The sequence below is a fragment of the Corvus moneduloides genome, chromosome 6 (assembly GCF_009650955.1).
Source record: "Corvus moneduloides isolate bCorMon1 chromosome 6, bCorMon1.pri, whole genome shotgun sequence".
Lineage (NCBI taxonomy): Eukaryota > Metazoa > Chordata > Aves > Passeriformes > Corvidae > Corvus > Corvus moneduloides.
Genome location: NC_045481.1, coordinates 60,253,878 through 60,272,287, shown reverse-complemented (window position 1 = coordinate 60,272,287; position 18,410 = coordinate 60,253,878). Strand labels below are relative to the sequence as shown.

Here is an 18,410-nt window from a genome sequence, read left to right as displayed (position 1 = left end):
AAAGGAACCGTAAATCCAAACTCGGAGTTTGGACCAAAGCAGGTGTTTCCATCCCAAACCGCGTGTGAGAAGGCGGGGGCGGTGGGGAGCTGGGCTGTGCGGCCCCGAGGGCCGGCCACGGACGAGGAGGACAAAGGAGAATGTTTGCCAACCGAGCCGTGTTTCTGCGTGGGTCTCCCTCTTGACCAAGAATGGATCCTTGGCTCCGGTGCTCAGCGAGAGCCTCTGGCCGTGCCCCTCCGAGGGCTTTCCCCGGGGTACAGGGGAAAGAGGGGTGCTCTTGCCTTTTCAGAAAGTAAAGGAGATCGATTCCCTTTTCCAGGGGTGAAACTTCGATTTCACGTTTCAATGCTGATGGAGAAAGCAAAAATAGAGCTTGGAGAAGAACGAGAAGAGTGACTTTTCCGATTTTTGAGAAAACAAAATCAGTCAACCCAGTGACTCTAGAAGACGTTTAGGGGTCTTCCCGACCAAAATACCTCTTAGACTACTGCCTTGTCGCTTTTAATTCGGCCCGTGCCTTTAGAGGCATTAACGTAAACTGGAGGTCAGCATAGCTGAGATAACAACAGATCGCTCTGCGTTTGGAGGATGCCTCGAGAAGGGAACACTGCAAAACACCACCAGCTTCTCCCCCTCCCCGCTAATGCCAGCTTCTGTGACCGCCCCTCGATTTCTAAATAGACCCGCGGAGAGTACATGGAATCACAGAAAGGCTTGGCTTGGAAGGGATCTTAAAGTTCATCCAGTTCCGCTCCACTCCTGCCGTGGGCCGGGACACCTCCCTCGAGACCAGCCTGCTGTTCTGCATGACAGAGCAGAGGCAGAAAAGTGACTTTAAAGATAGGAACGTACAACAATCTACAGACAGTGTGTGTGAAAGTGTGTGCGTGTAGAAATACCTATATGTGCGTACTGTAATTATACACCTATGGCACAGGGAACCCCCACGCTCGAAGGAAGATGTGCGAAGCACCACCGCGGGTTAACGACAGCTGTGCTGCAAACGTGCTCTGCCGCTCTGCTGGGAGGCAAAAGCATTTTTCAGCTGCGAGACTGACTGATCTTTTCGGCGAAAACCGATTTTCGCCGTTCTGCTTTGCTGGCCCCTCGCTCCTCGGCTTTCGTGGGGCTGTCAATAATTCCGGCGAGTGAGTTTCAGCTGCCACCGCAGTGCCGAGGTGTGACGGAGGGAGCCGGGGCCGCAGCCGGGCGCTGCGGGCAGCTCGGCCGCCTGGGCTGGAACAAAGCTGCCCTGTCCCTGCCGGGGGTGGCCGCTCCTGCTGGCACCGCGCAGCCCGCGGCTCTGCAGCGCTGTCCGGGCTACCGCGGATTTTTTATTCACTTCGTCCGCCGAAACAAACGCTCGTAACCCGTAAAAGCAAGGACGCCGAAGAAACGCGTGTGGTGCTGGCGAGTTCAGCCCCCGCCTCCCCTCCCTTCCCCTCCCCTGCATAGGCGCACGCTCCACTCTGCTTACGCTAAAATGTGAAATATTCTCCGAAGAAGCTGACACCAGCAGGGTCTATGCGGATGAACAGCGTCTCTGACGCTGAAACGACTGGGAAGGTTGCGTAGGGAGCATCCCGATTTGCCAATGCGCTTTTTATTTTTTTTGTCAGCGTGAACAAAATTATCTTGTGCTCAAGAAATCTTTGAGAAAGCCCCTCAAGTAGCAAATCACACCTATGAGAGGTGATTAGGTGTGAATTACTTCGTTGCAAAAACGATTCTCAGTTAACACCTGACTTTTAATGAGGAATAGTTTCCCCCCCAATAATCAAACATAAACGCCTTCATGGGTGAGGGAACAACACCAGCAACTTCAGGGCTGTTGCCGTCATCTTTGCTCCCACTTGACTGCTCTTCGGACAGTTCTGATGAAAGAGAAGTTTGCTTTATTGTGTGTATCGTTTAATTGGAGTTTCCCCCATGAGGCACAGTAAAAATAGAAGATATAATGCAATTTTCTGCAACGAGACCAAGAAAGACGCAATTTAAATGTGTTTGTGTACTTTACACATAGTGGACTTCTCACTCCGTGCATGGGAATGTGGTTAGATACAAAATTGATCATCTCTATATTTTTATTTTCATATCCACGTATATGGATATATAAAATGATAACATACATAAACAAACTGTTATAATATCTGATCTGCGAATTGCAGAAATGCAGATTTTTAAAAAAGGGAGCTGGATCACACTACAATAAGAGGGAGGAGGAAGAGGAGTAGAAATGGAAGGTTTCTCCTCATTTCTCTCTTGCCTTGGGTGCAGGAGTACGTGTTTCTCACATGTTCCCTCTAATTATCAGCAAGAAAGTTCTTCCGTGCCCCGGCTGGCTGCGGTTTAGTAATCAGCCCCCATATGAGTCACAGGGAACACGCAATGCCACTGCCGCGTGAGTGACAGCCAGCCGGCGCTCCGGCTTCTCGGTGTCCCTTTAAAATCTGAAACCAAGGGTAATGATTTATCAAACTCTTATTATCAAGAAAATGTCACACGAAGGGCACCTTGCTATGCACTGACGCAAACTCAGTCTTTCCCAAGGAAGTATAGAAAGCTTTGCTCTGAACTGGGAAAATCCAGTCTGTCAATTGCCTGTGCCGCTGTTTTTACCTCTATCGGCTCGATCTGTGGCTATTTAAGACATGGTAAGTGCTTGATTTCTTCTCTTCCATACCGAGAAGGGCTGGAGGAGCAGAGCGGTGGCGGAGGGGGAGCTGTCCGCGGTGCTGCCGGCGGAGCCAGCGCGGAGCCTCCCGCGGACGGGGTAGGGATGCTGCGGGGGAGGGGGCGAGCACGGGGAAAGCGGTGGTACCCCAAAACGCACTCATTTAGTGACCGAGTCCTTTACCCCTGGTGCCGGGAGAGTGGGATTACGATGAAGAGAAAACTTGTGGCGGAAATGGTGACGGGGGGTTTTGTGAAACACTCTGAAAAAAGAAAGTGTATTTGTAAAGCTAACATTAAACTGATGGGAAGGTAGGGTTTGTCTGCAGGTTGCTTAATGTATAAAAAGAAGATACATTTTAAACTGTAGTTTTAAGCTGGAGGGAAAGGTAGAGGTGAGTGTGGGAGTGTCTTCAGAAACCTATTTAATGATTAGGGGACGCTTAAATAAAATCTTTAGCATTGTGTGAGTCGGAAACACAAGAAAAAGAATAGGAGAAAGCTACTGTTAGTGGCGTTAATCTCTCTGTGGCAGTGCGGTTATATTTTGGGGGTTTATTTGCATTTCGCTGTCTTGCTGATGGGCTTTGAAGCATGGCAGCCAGCTCAGAAATGTTCACCAACACTATTTCACTTGTTTTTTAACATCCCCGGCTGCCTACAGGGCAGCTTGTCTCCTGCTCATATATGTTAAAAAAAAAAAAAAAGTCGATGTGCATTGTTGAATGACAGAAAGGAAATGGGGCGTAAAATTAAAGAATCTTTCTACACTGGTGATAGGGAAGGGAGCATCCTACAGTCGTGATGTGAAATCTAACGAGGTCTGGCGGCGCAGTGCTGTAGAAACACTTATTTAAACTTGAATTACGGGTTTGCAGATGCTGGTGTTGTTATTTGTTTGAGGTTTGTTGTTGGGGTTTTTTTTTTGGGGGGTGGGGGGGAGTGGGTTTTTTTTGTGTACCGTACTCTTTTTTCCCCCAGAGTATTAACGCTGAATGGGAGGGCAAGCAGGCGAGCCGTGGCTCCTCGAAATTCTGCAACACTCCTGTATCCCGGTTTTCTGGCGCATGCGTTTCCTGCACGAGGACAAAAATTCGTAGAATCACTGCAGCGCCAACAGTTTTTTTCTCTTCTTCTTCTTTTGGTAAAATATGTGACGTTCTCATTTTAGGATTACGCCAGTCAAAGGGATATGAGCAAGCAGCCTGTGAACAACCCTGAAGCGGTGGCTCCCGGACCCAATGAAGGTGCGGGAGTTGTAAGAATCAGCCCCGAAAATGAGCCGCAGAACGCCCCTCCGCAAGCCCCCGCCGCGACGGTCAGGCTTTCCCGGTCACTCTCTAACGACAGCAAAACCCTTCCCTCCGAAGAAGCGAAACCAAGCGATTTTGAGAGGACCAAAGTCGGGATCTGCAAGCTCAGCAGCACCCCGGTGCAAGCCAACTCCACCCTCCGGAGGGAATCTGTGGAAACCTTTCCCTGCAAGCCTAGCCCCGGGGCAGGGATCGCCGGGCAAGCTGCTATCCCTCATTGCAAAATTCCCGCTTTGCAAAGCACAGACGGGGACGCTACCCTAAGCCTTGGTAAGAGCACGCTGGAGCAAAACAACGCCAAGGGCGCCTGGGTGACCTTGAGCCAGAGTACCGTGGTGCTGGGCACAGATGGCAACGCTTCTGTTCTTCCTGGCAGAGTGGAGGGGGTGAGTTGTCCCCTTACAGGTTTTCTTTCCCCCGCTTCAGCTCGTGGGAGGTCTTTGCCACTCAGCACCGATTTGGGGTGGAAGTTCTAAAATCAGGTGCAGATGAGTCGGGGATGGGGCTGTGCCGCGGGGAGGAGGGAAGGAAGAAGGGGAGAGAGGATCTTAGACCCAGTGCTGTAGTGCTGGCGAGTGCTAATTATGTAACAGCGGTACAAATGAGCATTCTGTGTAATTCCAGTTGGTTCCCGAGCCGTGCCTGTAGGTGTACCCCGGCTCTGACCCGCCGTGCGCGGGTGCGCACGTCCTTACACCTCCCAGCCTGAGGTCTGGTCCTGTCCCCAGCGTCAGCCGTGAAGGGTGCCTGGCCCTTCCCCCTCCTCAGGCTTGTCCGCCCGCCCAAACCCCCGGGGACTGCGTGCCTCGGACCCTGTAACCAAAACCAGGCCGAAATAAATCAGCCCAGTGCCGTCAGAGGTCCCCGGGAGGGGGATGCCGCCGGTGGGTGCGTGGCCGGGAAGGTGCCGCTTCCCGCTCCCGACGCTGTCCCCGTCCTCCTGCCTATCTGCATTTTCCCTGGGAGCGGGCTGGTGGCGGTGGGGGCTGTTCCTTCGGTAAAAGCGGTTTCGCCTGGATGTGCTGGGAACCGCGGTCGGTCCTGACCCTGCCGAGGGCACCGAGGGCTTCCATCCCCAGGGGAGGAGATCTCCCTTGCAGCGGGGGATCAGGAGCCGGGCTACCCCGAGCGCTCTGTGGAGGGCCATGATTTAAATCCCTCTTTCGTGTTTGTGGTTTGTTTTTTTTTTTTTTTTTTTTTGGTAAAGGAGAGGCCTGGCAGCGGCGGCTGCAGGGGAGAGGGCCGGGAGGGTCTCCCTGCCCGGCCGCTGCTCGCCAGCTCTCCCTCCAGTGAAGCCGGCAGCACCGCCGTGCTTGTTTGCTAAAGTGGCTGGTTTCCCATCTCTCTCTCTTCCCCCATCCTTTTTTTCCCCCCTTTTAGGAAGACGATGTGGGGGATGAAAATAAAGCCCGAGGGAACTGGTCTAGCAAGCTGGATTTCATCCTCTCCATGGTGGGTTATGCAGTGGGGCTGGGCAATGTCTGGAGGTTCCCGTACCTGGCCTTTAAGAATGGGGGAGGTATGATGGCTTTTTCCTGTCTCTCTACCTGCAGTACCGTACGGGTCTGAGCCAGTCCCTGCCTTTTTGGCGGGGACAAACACGAGGGGAGTGGGGGCTGGCGGCATCCTATTGCCCGGCAGCCAGCACCGGGCTGAGCCGAGGTGTGGGGGCATCTTCAGACCGTCAGACACTTGGTGAAACATCTGCCTGGGTTGTTGGGGTTTTTTGGGTTTTTTTTTTCTGGTTGGTTGGGGTTTTTGCGTTCGTTTTGGTTTTGGGTTTTTTGTTTTGTATTGTTTTGGTGGTGGGTTGTTTTGGTTTTTTTTTTTTTGTTTTTTTGTTTTTTTTTTTTTTTTTTTATGGTCCCCTCTTGAAAGCAGGAAAGCCCTGGCGAGATGTCCTTAAAAGGGAGCGCTTTCCTTAAAAACACCTGCAATTGGCGCTGGCGGGAGAGGGAGGAAAATGAAGAGGCGTGTTGGTCACAGAGGCAGGGCTCCGGACGCCTCAGTTACACACAGTCGGGTCTGAATCCGCAATCGGTGCGATGGGGAAAGAGGAGGGACTTTAGAGTCGGGATAGTGACAAGAGGACGTTTGACCCCCAGTCGAGACATTCCGCTATTTCGTGAGGTTTGGGGAAATTGTTTCAATGATCCGATTGAGAAATATTCGTTTGAAATAGAGTGAATGTCGATCAGTTGAATAGAGGCGAGGAGAAGTTGGAAGAGGGGTTATGCTGTTAATAGTTTAAAAGGGGAAGAAGAAGAAGAGGTTTATTTGCATGGGTTCTCCTACCGGAGACCCTTCTTGAAACGGAGAACCGGTGGATGATACTGGATTCAGACCCTTGCTGCTGTAAACCGCTTCCCTCTTCGAAAGGGCTCTCAGCAGAGGATAGTGGTGCTGTGATCATCGAAAACAGTCGTGTAGAGCCCGTAAGAGCCGTTTTCTGTGAGGGAAGAGGCAATTTTAAAGATTTATTTTAAATTGTGAGCTTTTTTTTTTTTACCCTTTTCATTTTACGTGTAAAAACTTTCAAGTGGGAGGTGTTAAATACTGATTTAGCAATATGAGTATTTAATGTCTGTAGCAAACGCTGGAAATGTAGAAAACTGCCACCCATCTTCTCCCCTACCCCCCTTCCTCCTGCCCGTCGAGGCTGGAGGCACCGGGAATCGGTAACAAACCGAAAAATTTTAGTAGAAAAATGTCTTGACGAAGTTGTCCCCAGTATCACGGGGTGATTCAGGTTGCTCTCTCTTCTCTCCCCCCTGACCCCCAAGGTGCGTTTCTCATCCCCTATTTGATGATGTTGGCTCTAGCTGGGATCCCCATTTTCTTCCTGGAAGTCTCCCTGGGGCAGTTTGCTAGTCAGGGCCCCGTGTCGGTCTGGAAAGCCATCCCCGCCTTGCAAGGTGAGCGGAGCAGGCTCCGGCCCGGTTTTGGGGAGCATGACCTGCACTCCGTCTCTTGCATGGCTTCAGCCGCCTCCCTGCGCCCCGCTCCGCCGCATGCCACGGGCGCTCCGCGGGCTCCGCCGCTCAGCGCGCAGCTTGCGCGGCCCTTGAGGGGCCGCCCCCGTCCCACAGCGGGGCTGTCCCCGTCCCTGTCCCTGTGCCAGAGGAAGCCCATGCTTTGCAGCCGCCGGGCCCCGCTGCTTCCACCGCCCCAGGGACTAATGGCTTTTCCTCCTGTCTCCCTGTCTGCCCGCAGGCTGCGGCATCGCCATGCTGATCATCTCGGTTCTGATAGCCATATACTACAATATTATTCTGTGCTACACACTCTTCTACCTTTTCGCCTCCTTTGTACCCGTGCTCCCCTGGGCTTCCTGTAACAACCCCTGGAACACGCCAGACTGTAAAGATAAAACCAAACTTTTGCTAGGTAAGTCGGGACATGCTTATACTCAGCTTTAATTTTTTTTTTTTTTTAATTTGTGGCCATGGTGGTTTTCCAGAGCTTTCTGCAGCTCAGCTGCGCCCCTGGGAGATGCCAGAGGAGACTGCGGATGACCGTGGCCGGGAGAGGTTCCCGGCACGGAGGAACGGTCTCTTCTCAAGTCACTTTGAAGTGATCTGTATCCCCCGGGCACTTCCCCCTACTTTTATTTAAATTTTTCCTCACCAGGGATAAATGAGATTTGTCAATTTAAATACTAAAAAAGTCCTATTTTTTTCCTTCTCTCTCTCTCTTTTTTGTTCCCCCCTCGGAGGAAAACTCTGTGTATGCAAGAAAGTACAGAACAAAATACCACAGCTGGGAGCCTGGGGTTTCTGCTAAAGACGAATTATTTGTCTATAGAAAAGCTTCTCTTTAACGAAAAAACCCAAACCCGTTTCTGCAAACGGCCCCAAACACACAATGACATGAAAACGGAAAAAGCAAACCTAGTGAATGACCTTTGGAAAAAGGTGTTGGCACCTGAACAAAAGTTCAAGAAACTAGGCATGATCTAATGCATTCTTGTCATTTTACAACCAAACTAAAAAGAAAAAAAATCTCTACACTTTATTTTTCTATTTCCCCACCTCATTTCTTCCTAGATTCCTGCATTGTCGGCGACCACCCAAAAATACAAATCAAGAACTCTACTTTCTGTATGAGTGCCTATCCAAACTTAACCATGGTTAACTTCACCAGGGAAGGAAACAAAACGTTTGTCAGTGGGAGTGAAGAATATTTCAAGTAAGATCTTTCTTTGTTTAGAGAAATTATGTTAATCTTTCTGTAAAATCCACTGGGACAGGCAACAAATCACTGCTTGGAAAACCAGAAATACAGTAGTCAAGGGCAGTGAATGATGCTCATTTTTTATGCTTAGGAACGATGAGAGCTGAATTCAAACACTGGATTACTTGTTTTCTGTTCCTGTGGTGCTTAGCACAGCTGGGGTGTTGGCCCATGCCCGGCAGTTTTATCTACTACTGCAATGCAGATAAATAAAATAATACACGGTGAGAATCACTGGAACCTTCTAGAGAAACTGCTGAGGACGCTGAAGCAAAACAAAAATGGAATTTGAGCTGAATTACTGCCTGTGGTCGCTGTCATTATTTCCTGTCCTCCGCCCCCCCCCCCCCAATTTTTTATATTTCTTTTTTTTTTTTCTTATTTTTAGGTACTTTGTATTGAAGATTTCAGCAGGAATTGAATATCCTGGTGAGATTAGATGGCCCTTGGCTCTATCTCTTTTCCTAGCTTGGGTGATTGTTTATGCCTCTCTTGCTAAAGGAATCAAGTCATCAGGAAAAGTAAGAACAATATTTGTGATTGTACACTCACAAGAAAGCAGGGTGCTGTTTTTAGAGACTCACACTCTTGTTTAAGGCTGTGAATTACTGAAAATATTTTCAGTAAATTACTAAGTATTAATTGAAATGCCTTTTTCCTGTCTGTGTTTTCCTTTCTCGCCAAAACAGAAACAATTTTTGTGACTTTTTTTCTCTGATCTTCAATAAATTTAAAATGAGCTCTTAAGCTGCACTCAGCAGTGGGATGGCAAAAATGGTACTTTCCAGCCTTCCCTATTCTGTGTGGTGTTCATCAAAATTCAGCAATCATCTCACATTTCACTGGGAACTTGTGATGTAAATCAAGATATTAAGTAACATATTTTAAAATCAGAACTGAACCTTAAAAAAGCTCAGTGTGTGTGTGAGGAAAATAAGTAGGTGTTTCCTGGGATAAAGATAGTGGAAACGGAGACATGAATTTCCTAGAACTGGTCACAGAGCTCCAGTTCCAAGCCATCCCTCTGCTTCTAGAAGCTGACTTCACCTGTTGGGAGGTCACTTGGCAGTTAACAGAAAGTCCTAGAGACTCAGAGTGCCAGGAGAAAGTTGAGATTTTTTTTCCCCCTTATATTAGTGGGATAAATAAAAATATTTCATGAAAGGTAAGAGACTGGATAATAATGTGGGTTTGGATGTGGCAGTGGATATTTCTCTAAGTGACTCTTACTGGCCAAGAAAAATACTGACTCTGATGTCAGAGACAAAGTTATTGACTCCTTGGTATTAGAGATAGAAATCCTGTATTTATGTAGAGATTAGGTCAGTATATTGACTGCACAGAAATTCATCAGGGCAACTTGTTGAAATACCTCTTGAAACAACAAGAAAAGCTCAAGAAGCAGTTTCAAAAGTCACTTCAGCTCAGACCACAGGTTGAGGGAGGTGATTCTCCCTTTCTTTTCCTGTGAGAAGCAACCTGGAATCCTGTGTCCAGCTCTGGAGCCGACAACATAAGAAGGATATAAATCTCTTGGAGCGAGTCCAGAAGAGGCCACAAAAATGCTCAGGGGGCTGGAGCCCCTCTGCTATGGAAACAGGCTGAGAGAGCTGGGGCTGTTCAGTCTGGAGAAGAGAAATGTCCTAGGAGACCTTCTAGCACCTTCCACTCCCTAAAGGGGCCCCAAGACAGTTGGAGAGGGGCTTGGGACAAGGACATGGAGTGACAGGACAAGGAAAAATGGTTTCAAACTGGCAAAGGGAAGGTTTAGATTTGATATTATAATGAAAGTCTTCTCTGTAAAGGTGGTGAGGCCCTGGCACAGGTTGCCCAGAGAAGCTGTGGCTGTCCCATCCCTGGAGATGTCCAAGGCCAGGTTGGGCTGGGTTTGGATCAGCCAGGTCTAGCGGACGGTGTCCCTGCCCATGGCAGGGGTTGGAATGAGATGATCTTTCAGGTCTCTTCCAACCCAAACCATTCTGTGGTAGAATCCCACAATCTGTTTTGTTGAAGACCCAGATGCTAATGTGAAAAATATTTGAAATGATTTTGTGTTGAATGTAAAGCTCATAACGGCCATAATCCAACCATTTTATTTGACCACAGAGAGAGCTGTGTTCTAGATGATTATTCAAACATTAAACACACAACCACTGTTGTGTATTTAGACCTTGTGATGATTAGGTCTGTCTAGATAATTTCACAGACTTACCTTTTTTTGAATTTGGACCAGAACTATCATCATGGTGATATGTAGTTATTAAGAGGTACAAAGAATGACAAGAATTCTTTAGGCTTTTTTTTTTTTTAGTTAAATACAGAAAAATATAGAAGAAAACTACAGAAATGTAAGTGTTATTGAGTGGCACTTCTCATTTCATTTCCATTGAACTGTGATAGCTCACTCTGGGCAACTATCAAAAGTGATATTTTTCCTTTAGCTGTAAATTCCTATTGTTCCTCTCCAGACAGAGATAGGAACCCTCTTCCCTTCTCTGTCTAGAATACCAGCTCTTACCTCTGTTGTTGTTGATGTTATTATTCCTGTTTCCAGCAGCAAGAAGAGCTGTAAAATTTCAAATTTCCTGGGAAATAACGCTGTTGTTTTCTTAGTTTATCCCCTGACTGTTGTCTCTGAGCCTGAGTTGTTGCCTTCTTCAGGCAATGGTGTAGCACTTAGATCTCCCCTCCTCTCTTATCCAATTTAGCCCTTTCAGTAACCTTTTCTCTGCTCTGTGCAGGTTGTGTACTTCACAGCTACATTCCCCTACGTAGTTCTCATCATCCTTCTTGTAAGAGGAGTAACTCTACCTGGAGCTGGAGATGGGATCTGGTACTTCATCACACCCAAGTGGGAGAAGCTGATCGATGCTATGGTGGGTTTGCTACTGCACTTAAAGCTGCTGGGGTGAATAAATCATACAGATCTCTTGGGGTCTGCTGCAAGCATTTTCCATGTGCAAAGGCAGCACTGTCATCTGTGGAAACTTGTTCTTTGTCTTATGTGGGTAAAGTATTGTTTAGGGTCACTGGCAGATAAAACATCAGTATCTGAAGCAGATTTTCCCTCCTGGTTTGTATATTTTGTTTCTGAATGTATTTGAACTGATATGTATCAGACAATATAGTTTTTGTATTTGTGTCTTCCACATACAGCAAGGTTTATATTGTCCTTTTATATGGGCTCAACAAGAACAGTGCTCCTTATCAAATGGGCCTGATGTATTTCCTGGCAGGATTTTGCTTTTAAATATTCTATTGACATCCATCAGTCTAAAGTTCATTTAAAGTAATTAGGTGTTAATCCCCTCACAGCAACATTTAATAGTGTTACTGAACTTTCTAACATTCTTTCCTGAAGCTGATGTTATTTTCTTTCCTACTTAGGTTTGGAAGGATGCTGCCACTCAGATTTTCTTCTCCCTGTCTGCAGCATGGGGAGGTCTAATTACCCTCTCTTCATACAACAAATTCCATAATAACTGCTACAGGTGTGTAAGAGTGCAATGTGTTTGTTTCATTAAACAGGTTTGTCCAAAACCAGTTGTCCTTCCTCTTGCAGAAATCTGGTTTGTAAGACCCTTATCTCTTGAGTTTTTTATCCTTGTCCTTTCTTTCCCCTCTTGTCTTTTTGTCCTTTTTTTCCTCATCTTTTTTTTCACTTTTCCTTTTTTTTTCACTGTTTCCATTCGTTTTCTTTCCTTTTTTATTTGTGTGTGGGTTTTGTTTACATTTAACCCTTCCTGGTTTGGTATATTTTCTCTTCTCCCCAGGTCCTAATCTACTAGTCTCAAAATGAGCATTTTGGCTTATTAAAGTTCCTACTGGCTCCTCAATTTCAGAATCAGGAGGTTGAGGTTGAAGTGCAATCTGGGAAGTGTCAAGAGCTGTGGGCAGTGAAACAGTCACTTGGCAGCCAGCCTCTGCTGAAGGACAGCCCATGTGTAGAGTGGGCTGAAGTTTGCATTGTGAAACATGCAGGACTTTAACTTGCAGCTTCCATATACGTGATTCTTACATCTCCTAAATGTTCTTTCTTTTTCCAATTACTCCCATCGTGGTTTTATGTGTACAAAGTTATTTCATGCTGCGAAATTTGAAATCACTTTTATTTGAAATCACTGAAAGCAATTTTTGCAAGGAAAAACACCAGTGTATAGCTTTTCATCCAAAAGCCTGCCAGCTAAAATGTCTGCAGATGGAAAACACAAAAGCAAGTGGCATTAGTGGAGAGCTTCCCTGCTATTGTACAGTCTTTAAAGCCAGTCTGGAGCAAACCTTTGCCAATTCCTGCAGCGCCAGAGGTGCTGATTCAGGACAGTCAGCAGCATGCGCAGGGACACACCCAAGAGGATGCTCAAAAACTTTCCCAGATCAAGACTTCAAAGCAAACACTCCTTGGGATTTCCACTGCCATGTCCTATGACTTCCAAGGAGAGAATACAAAATACTTAACTTTAAAAAGAAACGTGATCAGAATTTTAAAAAGGAATCTCAAAAACATTTTTACTAGCGCTAGAAAGTAATTTAATACAATTATCCCAAAACGTGGATGAAAAGTAATAGTGTTACATAGTCAGCGACTCCCACCCAGCAATCCTTTGGGTCCTATTTGTGAAAATCCTATTCCTGGGCTGTGAGGTTTTTTTGTTGATGAATGAATACAATCAGAATATCAGGGGAAAAAATGGCAGAAGAATCATATTATCTTTCTGTGTTAATTTAAAAATGTTTTGTGGAGTTTGGAAGATGTTAATGAAAATTTTGAAGGGAATACGTGGTAATGAAGTATAAAAATCTTACAGTTCTAATACCAAATACATGCTTTACCTGTGTTAGGGAGAGATATGGGAGACTGAAGTAGAAGTAATTAGAAAAGCTTAGTTACTTCTAATATTTTTAATTTTACAACACAATCTTGAATACTGAAATGAAGCATGACTATTTTCTCCTTCAATTTTTATATTCATTACATTTTAATACTGCAATTGTACTTTTCAGTTACATGTTAATTTTAAACAGTAAAAAATCTGTAATTGCAGTAAATTTGCATAAATTGATTTCATAATGAATACCTGCAATACTTCAAACCTATCTAGGTTTTGGAAGAAGGTTAACACATCATGATTCCAAACAGCACATTGTCATTTTTTTCTGTAGACCCAAAGAATTAACAAAATCATTCCTGTTAAGAGATGCTCTGTTGGAAATTCTTGAAGTTTGCCAGCTCAGTGAGGTTCTTTGACAGCTTTTCAGGTCGTATTTCATTCTGTTCCTGACAAATGAATAGCAGTAGGAATAAGCAATTCTAGCCAACATAAAATGCCCAAACATTTAAAGTGAGTGACCTGTTTTTTCTGAAGTTGTAGTGTTTTATGGGGAAGTTCTCTGGACACACATATTGTTAAAAAAATCCTAGCAAGAATGTAATAACTATGGATGGGGTTCATAAGGGTTGGTTTCCTGTCAAGTCTTGACATATCCAGCACAGTAAGACATTCAGCTATAGATTTCTTGAGATTCTGTTGACAATAACAACAATGGAAAAATGTACCAAGGAATCCTCCCTCTGCAGATGGAAAGTGTTTGAGTGAGTTCTGCAAGGTACAGAAAGCTTAACCCTGAAATTCTGTGTACAAGAAGGATACAGACAAAAACCATCTTACCTGGACAGCAGTGGTCAGCCCATACCTCATATGGAGAGCAGATGTCCTCATGAGGCAAAGAGTTAAAAAATGTGTTACAAATCATGTCACCATGACTGCCTCTCATCTTCAGAGAGGCCAAGAGCAGATGTGCTTGCCCTCCTGCATGGCCTGTGGTTCCTACATGGCACATGAGTGATGGAAGCTTGCAGAGCTGATTACTGGTGGTGCTGTGAAGACTTCTGTGCTCCCTGATCAGCATCCAATGCACCTGATGAGTATAAAAGTGTGCCTTCACCAGCATTCCTACAAGATGTGTGTGCTCATGAGAGACTCCTGAAATATATGTGTGTAAAAATGTGTTCCTTGTGTGTATCCCAACAAGCTTCTTGTGTTTTCTTTGCAGGGACACATTGATAGTCACGTGTACCAACAGTGCCACAAGTATATTTGCAGGCTTTGTCATCTTCTCAGTTATTGGCTTCATGGCAAATGAACTCAAAGTGAATATTGAAGCTGTGGCAGACCAAGGTAGAGCTCACTGGCATTTCATTGCTTAGGCAGGCACCCTGTGGCACTTCCAGCTCTGTTATTAATGCTAACATTGATGTTGGAGGTGGGAATGATGGCTTCAGACTGGTGTGGATCAGTAAATCACATGTGGGCATTTCTGTACAGGAGAAGGTACCCTGGGAAGTGAAGATTTTAGTTAAAGGCTCTTAATCACTTGTTTGGTAAGAGAAGGAAGGAGGTTGAGACTCATTTAACTCATTGTGTAAATGGCTGATGGAGGGTAGGGTGGGATGGTTCCTTCACATAGTCTAAGGGATTATTGGTTTTCTCATTTGTCTCTGATGCTGTTTGTCAAATCCTCTTCAAGGTAAAAGTTATCTCTGGTGGTGGCAATTTTGGATGAGAGGAGGGTGGGAGAAATCTGGTATGAGAGGTGGATTGTGCTTCTGAACTGTGGGGAGCAAGGAGATGTCTCCATGGAGGAGTAAAACATTTCTGAAGAGCTGATTAGAATCTTGGGTAGTGAAGAGAGAAGGTCATTAGTGGGGATATGAAAGGTCTTAATTGGTAGAGCTGAGCACCCCTATGCCAACTAAACCATACCTCTAAGTGCCAGTCATTGCTTGAGCAACTCCAGGGGTGAGGACTCTACCAGCTCCCTGGGCAGCCCACTCCAAAGTTTAAACATCCATTCAGTGAATAAATTCTTCCTGATTTCCAGCCTGAACCTCTCCTGGTGCAGCTTGAGGCTGTGTCCTGTTGTCCTGTCCCTTGTTCCCTGGGAGCAGAGCCCGACTCCACCTGGCTGCACCCTCTTCTCAGGGAGTTGTAGGAGTTTTAGGAGTAATGTTTACTACAATATTTTTATTTTAGACTCCACCTCCATTCTGGAACAAACAGCACAAGCAGCCCCAAAATCTAAACCACACTGCACTCACCAAAATTATTTGTGAGGAGTTAGAGCCGAAGATGCTGTGCTTGAGTGGAGCTGCAGTGGAAGCTTCAAGGAGATGGAGAGAGGTGGGATGAGGGATGTGACTCTCAGGGATGATGGAGGGAGCACTTGGCTCAGCTGGTACATCTCTCGTCCTCAGCACAGGAGGTCAAAAACCCTTCTCTGCTGAGTGCTTACTGGTGGTCTTGGAGTCAGCAGCTAGTGCCAGGCTGGAGCTCTCTGCTCCCAGCTGTTCCAGGGGTGTGGAAACAGCTGTGAGTGCACTTGTCAGAGCCTGTTCAGACCACCCAAAATTATTTCACGAGGGTGAGGCTTTGCTGCACTCCGTGACAGAGGGAAACAAAATTTAGTGAAGTAATAGGAGATGAATTTGCAATACGAAGAGAGTGAAGATTAAGGATAATTTTGGACTGAGGCAGTGCGTTGCATAACCATAGTTAAAAAGCAGACTCAAGAATTGGTGACAAGAACCAGTTCTTGCCATTGCCTCATTTTAATTTTAATTCTAAAGTTGTATTTCTTTCCTCAGCAAAGGAGAAAAAAGCAAAAATGATGATGAAACATAATCTCCCTTCAAGTTTTCAAAACCTTGAATGAAAATGTTAATGGAAATAAGAAGGGGCTTTTCCCTTTTTTCCCTTTTTTTTTCTCCTAAAATATTAATCTGAAAAACATAGAATGTTTTTTTGTTTAGAATCTTCATTTCAGGAAAACCTCATCTATCTGATGAACAATTAAAACACCATGGAGGGAAAGACAGAACAATCTCTTTTTTTTCTACTCTCTGATTAAGAACATAATGCAGTTGAAAAATGTTAGTAATTTAAAATGAAAGTTCATTTGAACTTTAAAATTTTAACACATATAAAATATGTGGAGTTTTCCGGGCTTTAGTAGACTTTTATAAAGAGTTCATACTAACCTAAGTCTCCAAAGATGGAAAGGATGGGAGTCAACCTCCCTGTGACTGCTGTCCTGTGGCTGGATGCTACCAGGCATGTGTTATCTAGGAGAGTTATGAGGGGCTGACATGGAGATGTGTGCATTTTCACATTCCATAATTTAACTTTTCCTAAAAGAGTGATTAATGGGAACTCATTACTCTGAGACTTAATTAAACTTCTATATGCAGGCAGCAAGTGTAAACAGAGCCCCTATCTCCAATAGTCAAGAAAAAAATCTTTAATCAAGAGATTAAAGAGGTGTTTGTAAATAAAATAGTAGTTCTACATGCAAAAAGTAATGTTTTTTGCAGCACATTTTAAAGGCAGCAGCACTTACTGAGTGTTTTTTTACTGTGTTTTAACTCCTATATTTGACTTTTGTTTAGAAGAAACCCCAAGCACTTCACAAGTTGCCCAAGGAGATGATTTTTATGCTGCTGAAACTGTATTTTTCTCAGTACATGAGCAAGCAGGAGTTTTCTCTTGAACAGAAGCAGCATGTGCAGCTGGAGGAACTGGGCTGGCTACAATGATCTAAATTGAAATGTCCAGGGCAGAGTGAGTGGGGAGCCCATTCTCTTGGCATGAGGGCAACGTGGCTCTCATTTGTATTTCACCTAGCAGGAGGCATCTTTCGGAGTGCTTGGAGTGGGTGTTCCTATAGCTGGGATAAGTAGAGAAGAAGTGCCACCTACTGTAATGCTGCCACCACAGCCCTGCAGCCTTCGCTCCCAGGCAAATCCAAGCACTTAGAAAAATACATTTCCTTTAAAGCAAATAGAAATTAAAGGCCAATACATCAAACAACAGCAACAAAACAATGGAAAATTCCTGATTTAGGCTTTAAAAGAGTCCATCTCCTTATTTCTGGTGCTCTGCATTATTTCAGGTTTTCCTGTGGATTTGTTTAGAATCACAGCAGTTATTACCTTCTGTCTGGTGTCAGGTCTGGGCATCTTTTATATTCTCTCCTCATTTAACAGTGAAGCAATGAGTTGAAGAAGAGTATTTGCATTTCCATTCATCCTTGTAGCACTGAGGTGTGGGTGTTTGCCATGGGTTGCTAATTGGCAGGGAAGTGGCAGGAATTTGATCACAGAGCAGGACAGAAACATGGCTGCAGTGCGCAATTCTTGCTAATTTTTTTTGGTTTTAACTTGGATCAGTGTGTTGGTATACTGGTTGAATGTGTGTTCTGCTTGGAAAGTTGGAGTAAATAAGTGATTTGAAATTTGCAGTGTAAATAGAAATTAATCAGGTAAGGCTGAACTCTGTAATGGTTAAGCCTTTCTGTAAATAAGAAATATCGAATCTGATAGCCTTTATTTTTCTTATTTCCAGGTCCTGGGATTGCTTTTGTGGTTTATCCAGAAGCCTTAACTAGGCTGCCCCTCTCTCCCTTCTGGGCTATAATATTCTTTTTGATGCTTCTAACCCTTGGATTAGACACTATGGTAAACTGCTTTTATGTCTCATTCTTTTCCTTTTGATTTCCCTATGTATTTGTTTGGAGGACCATGCAATTAATTGCTATTTCTCATGTGAGCAGTGAGTCATGAAAAAAGAGGAATGAAGTAAGGCCATCAATGCTGAAATAATTTTTGCAGGGCTTTGGCACTGCCATCCGAGCATTTAACACCTAGGATTCGAAATACTCTCTCCTATCATTTAATATCCAGCTCGACCACTTTGTGTGCACTGAAATGAACCCTTTATTTTGTCTTTCAGTTCGCCACCATCGAGACTATCGTGACCTCTGTGTCAGATGAGTTCCCCAAGTACTTACGCACGCACAAGGCACTGTTCACTCTCGGGTGCTGCGTGTCCTTCTTCATCATGGGATTTCCTATGATCACTCAGGTAATGACACAGTCTTTGAGCATCACTGTCTGTCCCCAGTCCCCCTCTGGTGGCTGCTTTCCTCCTGCACAAGCTGCAAAAGCTTTAGCTGAGTTCTGCCACATGTGACACATGGTGTGTCTGAAAACTCTTTTTCTAAAACTTTTTAAATGGATGTTTCGACTGAGATATTCTTAAAAGACTTTGCTGTTCAAATCTTTCTGAGAATCAGGACTTTAAAATTTTCTCTATTCAAACATCTCCAAAATAGTGATATAAATTAAGTATTCAA

The 18,410-nt window shown here is 45.1% G+C and overlaps 1 protein-coding gene across 2 annotated transcripts in view; it reads left to right on the top strand.

Annotated features, from left to right (window-relative positions):
• The first annotated feature begins 2,419 nt into the window (after window positions 1-2,419).
• SLC6A5 (solute carrier family 6 member 5) overlaps window positions 2,420-18,410 on the top strand; it is a 33,843-nt gene continuing 17,852 nt past the window's right edge. The window contains exons 1-12 of one of the 2 annotated variants that reach the window (XM_032113255.1): window positions 2,420-2,657; window positions 3,848-4,375; window positions 5,370-5,508; window positions 6,773-6,904; window positions 7,203-7,376; window positions 8,036-8,177; window positions 8,611-8,743; window positions 10,964-11,098; window positions 11,610-11,713; window positions 14,274-14,398; window positions 17,621-17,733; window positions 18,008-18,139. In XM_032113255.1, the coding sequence (XP_031969146.1) occupies window positions 2,655-2,657; window positions 3,848-4,375; window positions 5,370-5,508; window positions 6,773-6,904; window positions 7,203-7,376; window positions 8,036-8,177; window positions 8,611-8,743; window positions 10,964-11,098; window positions 11,610-11,713; window positions 14,274-14,398; window positions 17,621-17,733; window positions 18,008-18,139 (1,860 nt within the window). In that variant the 5' untranslated portion in view covers window positions 2,420-2,654. Of the gene's footprint in view, window positions 2,658-2,696; window positions 2,777-3,847; window positions 4,376-5,369; window positions 5,509-6,772; window positions 6,905-7,202; window positions 7,377-8,035; window positions 8,178-8,610; window positions 8,744-10,963; window positions 11,099-11,609; window positions 11,714-14,273; window positions 14,399-17,620; window positions 17,734-18,007; window positions 18,140-18,410 lie in introns of those variants that run through there. The other variant, XM_032113256.1, reaches the window with a different exon arrangement.